Source organism: Sinocyclocheilus rhinocerous, unplaced genomic scaffold, assembly GCF_001515625.1.
Source record: "Sinocyclocheilus rhinocerous isolate Xijiao unplaced genomic scaffold, SAMN03320098_v1.1 scaffold1493, whole genome shotgun sequence".
Lineage (NCBI taxonomy): Eukaryota > Metazoa > Chordata > Actinopteri > Cypriniformes > Cyprinidae > Sinocyclocheilus > Sinocyclocheilus rhinocerous.
Window position 1 is genome coordinate 827342 of NW_015640467.1, and position 6473 is coordinate 833814.

The 6473-nt window shown below is 37.4% G+C and overlaps 1 protein-coding gene across 1 annotated transcript; it reads right to left on the reverse strand.

The window, feature by feature from the left end:
* Positions 1 to 1876: 1876 nt before the first annotated feature.
* Positions 1877 to 5025, reverse strand: LOC107753084 (uncharacterized). The gene is made up of 3 exons (XM_016569183.1): positions 4484 to 5025; positions 4252 to 4347; positions 1877 to 3460 (listed from the first exon to the last, which is right to left on the reverse strand). The coding sequence occupies exons 1-3, from the start codon at positions 4883 to 4885 to the stop codon at positions 1916 to 1918; spliced, it is 2043 nt and encodes a 680-aa protein (XP_016424669.1). The 5' UTR covers positions 4886 to 5025; the 3' UTR covers positions 1877 to 1915.
* Between the last annotated feature and the right edge of the window lie 1448 nt (positions 5026 to 6473).

Genomic DNA, 6473 nt, shown 5'->3' on the forward strand with positions numbered 1-6473 from the left:
TGGTTGTATTTCTCTATTAGTGCTACTGGATCTCAGCGCTGCGTTTGACACTATCGACCACAACATTCTTTTGAGTAGACTACAAAATTATGTTGGCATTAGTGGAATTGCATTGTCATGGTTCAAATCTTACTCATCTGACCGTCATCAATTCGTAGCAGTAAATGACGAGATATCATATCGTTCACAAGTACAGTATGGAGTGCCACAAGACTCAGTACTAGGACCGTTGCTTTTCACACTTTACATGTTACCCTTGGGAGATATCATCAGGAAACACGGTGTTAGATTTCACTGTTATGCTGATGATACTCAGCTCTATATTTCTTCACGGCCCGATGAAACATACAAATTTGCAAAACTAACGGAATGCATAGTTGATATAAAAAAACAGAGGTTTTAATTATTGGACCAAAAACCTCTGCATGTAATAACCTAAAACACTGTCTAACACTTGATGGCTGCTCTGTTAATTCCTCGTCATCAGTTAGGAACCTAGGTGTGCTATTTGATAGCAATCTTTCCTTTAAAAAACCATGTTTCTAGCATTTGTAAAACCATATTTTTCCATCTTAAAAATATATCTAAATTACGACCTATGCTCTTGGCGGCAGATCCTTTTCCTATTTAGCGCCCAAATTCTGGAACAATCTACCTAGCGTTGTTCGGGAGGCAGACACACTCTGTCAGTTTAAATCTAGATTAAAGACCCATTTCTTTAACCTGGCATACACATAATACACTGTCGCATTTCTATAATTCAAATTGACCATCGGCACAAGACCACGGGAACCTCTGCACCTGTGTTGCAGCCTGGAATTAAACCACAGCATGCTGGTTTCGTCTGGCCAGAGGAGAACTGGCCCTCCGACTGAGCTTTCTCCCAAGGTTTTTTCTCCATTTCTGTCACCGATGGAGTTTTGATTCCTTGCCACTGTCTCCTTTGGCTTGCTTAGTTGGGGACGCTTGACTGATTGCACAGACACTACTGGAAGAGATCTGAACTGGATGATGACAGCACTGAATCATCAATGAACTGACTTTAGCTGGAAAAATGACTCTGTTATTGTCTTCTTGCATTATTGACAAACTATTTTCCTGTTTAACACTGTAAAGCTGCTTTGACACAATCAGTATTGTATAAAGCGCTATACAAATAAAGGTGACTTGACTCTAGGTGGCAGCACTTAATAATACAGTTAAAACAGTCTCTAAACTATCTCTTAGTGACCATGATTACATGTCCGTCATTTTACAATAAATATAAATATTCTGGTTATTTGTTTCTTTTACAATATAATTGCTACATTTTCAATTGTATCTTACTGCATAAACTGTTTTATGCTGTTGTCAGTTTGTGTTGTTTTCCAGCAGGAATTACAGTAATCACTATAGTAGTACAGTATACACTCTTAAAAATAAAGGTGCTTCACGATGCCATAGAAGAACCTTTTTGTCTAAATGGTTCCAGAAAGAACCTTTAACATCTGAAGAACCTTTCGGTTTCACAAAAGGTTCTTTGTGGTGAAAAAAGGTTCTTCAGATTATAAAAAGGTAAGAAAGAGATGGTTCTTTAAAGAACCTTTGACTGAATGGTTCTTTGTGGAACCAAAAATGGTTCTTCTATGGCATCGCTTGAAGAACCTTTTGAAGCACCTTTATTTTTTAGAGTGTAGTACAGAATCATCTGCTAATTTTAGTTAAATTAGCAGATGCTGTTTATCCAAAGCACATACAGTGCTGTATGATATAAATACAGTACAAGTCTAATGACAGAAAAATTTTAGATTAATAAATAAATTCAATTATAATATGATTACATCATATGAAGGACTTGTTTTTGAAAGAAGCAGAAACATCTTCAGGATCCTGTTTTCAGAGTTTCATCAGGGTTTGTGTATCTTAGACATTATTATTATTTTTTAAAATAATATCTAAAGTATCCAAGTGCTCCTTGTTTTTTTTCTGCTCTCATCTTGATGTTTTCCAGTGTTTTGGCGTTTTCAGGCTCATTTCTTTCTTTCAGCGTCTCAATCAGAAAATCAATGTGCTGAAATGTGATCAGTGAATCAGTGTTGAGGGCGATCTTCTCCAGAGTTCCAGTAGAGTGAAAAGCTGCTTTCACCAGCTTTCTTTTCTCTCTCTCTAATTCCTGCAGGTCGTCTTCCAGCTTCTTGACCAAAGACACACCGTGTCCAATTTTCTCATTATATTCCTTTTTTAAATCTTCATCTGTCCTCTTCTCTTTCTTTGTCTTTGTTTCATATATTTTTGCTGTTTTGATGTGTTTGCTGCAGTGGCATTTATTAGTGCACACTGTACAGTGATAATTTTTCATCACGCTGCACCATGAGAGATCACTGACCCACCAGCATCCTGGATAATGACAGTTCTCCTCACAGACGGTACAGCACATCGCCATCTTGGCTTTAGAAGAATCAATATCAATCCTTTCTTTGTAGGCCACTTCAACTTCATACTCAAAGTTCTTATCATTTTTGACATATTCCTGGTTCTTCTTCAGAGTTTCTTGAGTTTGTTTCAGCTCATTTTCTTTTTGTTTCATCTCTTGAACTCGTGATTGTAGATTGGAGATATTTGTCTCCAACTGCTCCCGTTTCTGCAGCACATCTCGAGTCAACTTCAAGGATATTGAACATTTTTTGTCAAGACAATTAAATAATCCTGTTATTCCTCCAATACTGAGATTCCATGATTGTTCCTGTATCGTTTCATATTCTTCATCAGCAGCTTCTGACTGACAGTTGTCGAACAGGAAAAACACTGGCTGATTCTGCTCATTTACCGCACACTTGATTTGAGCCTCTTTAACAGCCGCCAGGGCATTTTTAGGTGGAGCTCCAGTTGAGTGTGTGAAGAGCAAGAGGATGTTTTCAGCAATATCTCTTCCAAATAAAGTCTGAAGAGCATCAAATATGTATATTTGTCTGTCAGAGAGTCGATTTTGATGGGCCATAATCACCAGACACACTGCATCTATTTCACGAACCCAGCCTTCTAATTCACTTAATCTGTGCAAACTCATGGTGATGTCTTTATCAAGATCAACTCCACGAGTGTTTCCATATCCTGGAGTGTCGATGATTGTTAAATTGATTGGACTCTCTTGTAGATAAAACCCATAAACAGTGATGCTGGAGGTCTGACTGTGAACTTGTGTTCGGTCGCTCTGATCATCTGTGATCTCAAACCAAACCTTGTCTTTTCTCTGAACACCCAACATGTAGTTGATCATCACATTGATCAGGGTTGTTTTTCCAGTTCCTGTTTCTCCCACCAGCAGAATGGTTTTATGAGGTTTGTGTCTATCTCTCTCCCCAAAGGTCATTTTTTTATATGGTTCAGATTGATCCAAATTGTCCGTCCTTTTTTGCAGATGGTATCGAGCAGGATTCCCATCTTCAATTAAGATGCTTTTCTTGATCAGATCATTTTTGTTCTGTTTATAAAACAATACACAATAACAAAACACAATAAAAATATAGATTAACGTATAAATGGTGAACAATGTTATATTTATAAATCATATAATCGTTATAAACATCAACATCCCTAACAATAAAGGCCCTTTCACATAACTCAACACAGAAAAGGCAATCATTATACATTTATTTTTATTTGTAATTTCCCCCTTAAATATTAAACAAAATTTTTGAGTTGTCGAATTATAGTGGTTTGCGTTTTGATGCTTTTAACCCCTCTCCTCGAATCTGATTGGCTGAGAGGAGTGCTGATATTTCACCAGTATCAGCATGGGGGCTGTATCACTACTTTGTATAATTTTGTATCACTTTGTATCACTACATTTGTATCACTTTGCTTGTTTCTGTGCGAGACAGGCAGCATTTTTCCCAGCAAAAGGCAATGGCGGAAGAGCAAACCCACTATAATTTTTGAAATACTACTGTGTCACAGAGTGTAGTTTTTTCAGACAATAATGTAGTTGCATAAACCTCAAGTATGCAGTTTTTTTTAAATGAATTTATGCCTGTTCAAAAATTTTCTATATTGTGAGGTTTGGCCTCAGGTAGATGCATAATGTCAACAGCTCAGTGTCTGTCATGCTAACAGGTTGTTGTGCTCATGAATATTAGATCACATTGTCTGCGTTCACCCGAGCTAATTTGCTAAAGTGAAAATGCAGAAGGTGAGTGCTAGCTAGATAATGGGATTATCAGATCAGACAAATCTAATTAAATTTGTGAATATGTCAAAAGAATCAAGTCTCACATGGATGTGTTGTCCTGTTTTCTCAAACTTTCCTTTAATGCTTTCTTTGTGTTTAAGTTTCTCTGGCAAGGACTTCAGTGGTGTATAGTGCTCCTCCTAGAATTTAAATAAAAAATCTAAGACATCAGAGATTTCTGTAATATGTTCATAAATATAATACACATATAAGCAAAATGGTACAGAATAATTTGCATGTTTATGACATGCTTTATTCCTCAGAAATAAATCTTACTTTATCAGATGGAACAGCTTCACTGATGGGTCTGAATGTGTGTTTGTCGTGTTGTTGTGAACTAACACACTCGACACACACCGCCTGTTTGTCCTCCAGACAGAAGAGTTTGAGTTTCTCACTGTGTAAACTGCAGATCTCCTCAGATCCTGATGAACAGCTCTCATTTCTCTGCTTCAGGAGCGACTCACACAGGTTTTGTAACGCAAGATTAACTGGAGGTTCAAGTTTTGAGGATCTTCTCCTGCAGACAGGACACTGCTGAGTATCTGTGGTTCTCCAGAACTGATGAAGACACTCTTTGCAGACATTGTGAGTACATGACAGAAGAACAGGAGTCTTGAATATTTCACTGCATACGGGACAAGAAATCTCTTCTCCAGACACATGTAGAGAAGCCATTTTCTCTGTTCGAGCTCATGCAGTCTGAACTTTACTTTCACTTTCTGTTCAATCGTTTAAAAAATGAATCATCAAGAGAATCACGAAGATCTGCTGTCCGTTCAGAAACAAACTTCACATAAATCCTTGTTGAAAGTTTTTCTCTTTGTTCTTCACCGATCGCTGATTCTTTTTTCTTTGTTCAAGAGAGAACAGAGAGTCATGAGAGGAATGAGAAAATAACACGATCGTCTCTTCCTGGTAAGTGTTGTAAGAGGGTGGAGTTAATGACCATGTAGTTCTGTTGAAACAGATCAAAGAACACCAACATGGGCCGTATTCACACACATACACACACACACACACACACACACACACACACACACACTCAAACAAAAAACATGAAAGTCGCTCCTAAAGTGGAAATCTACAAGCAACTCTTAAAACTCTTAGAGATGTGTTGCTCCTGATTTTATCACTAAAAAAGCTCCTAAATCTAGAATAGCTCATCCTGAGAAGGAAGAGACACTCTGATACCATCTTAAACATGCCTGCTGTTGTCAGTCCGCGTTGCAACTGAGCAAATATACTGGAATATTACAATGCCATTGAACATAAAAAGGTATTACTTGTATCACAAAGGTGTATTATAGTTTTTAACAGTCCAGTTTGCCATTCTTTGGCTTATCTTATGATTCTGTATTATTCATCCCTATATGCGTACAGTATTTTTGAAATGTGGTTTAAATATTTCTACTAATTAGTTTAACTGATTAGAGGAACTGAACAGAATTAGCCATAGGTGTAACACTTGATTATTTTATGAAGAACGTTATAGGCTACACAATGTACACACACACGCACACACACGCAGGGTCCCTTCTCACATGAGCTGAGATGCTTCAGATCCAGCTTCAGAACAGATGGCGAGACAGTAACTCCAAACACTGACAATCAGCATGACAGGCAGATGTGTGTTTATCACTGGAACTTCGTCAGGTGAACAAATCATTTTGACAAAGGTTTGTTCATGACAGACCCTGGAGAAATTCAGTGAACTTCCATACACTTACCAACAAATAAAGTGCAATAAATAAAACACACAATGTGTCTTGAGTCTGTTTATCAATATTGGTGTTTCTTATTGTTTTGTGTGTGTGTGTGTGTGTGTGTGTGTGTGTTGTTTGATTCAAGGTTTTCTAAAATTAAACTTGAGAAATTTTCAATGCAAGTTAATTTTGAATGCATTTTGCCTTTATCCTGAAGACATCCTAGTGGCACACAAGATTCACAAAGAAATTTATCTTAGCACTACGAGTCCTCCTAGTAGCAGTCTGACCTGGGCCTGTATTCACAAAACATTTGATCTTACCTCTAAGAGTTCTCCTAAATAGCAGTAAAAGTTTTTAGCTAAGAGTTTTCTCTTAAAACCTATTCACAAAGCTGCTGAGACAAACTTTTACTAAGGAATAGAGAGAAGTCTTAAGCTACGATTAAGGGCGGGGTTGACCTTGTTGCTATGGATGATGTCAGCATACTTACTAACTATGCCCACAGTGACTGGCTCTGTCAGAGATTTATTCATAGAAATATTGTAGAGCGCAATATT

Bases quoted from the DNA above. Each gene is read 5' to 3' on its own strand.
- LOC107753084 (XM_016569183.1), bottom strand. From the start codon at position 4,885: ATGGCTTCTCTACATGTGTCTGGAGAAGAGATTTCTTGTCCCGTATGC. The intron at 4,348-4,483 runs GTAAGATTTATT...TTTAAATTCTAG, and splicing joins AAGCTGTTCCATCTGATAAA to GAGGAGCACTATACACCACT. The intron at 3,461-4,251 runs GTGAGACTTGAT...TTTTATAAACAG, and splicing joins AAACAGGACAACACATCCAT to AACAAAAATGATCTGATCAA.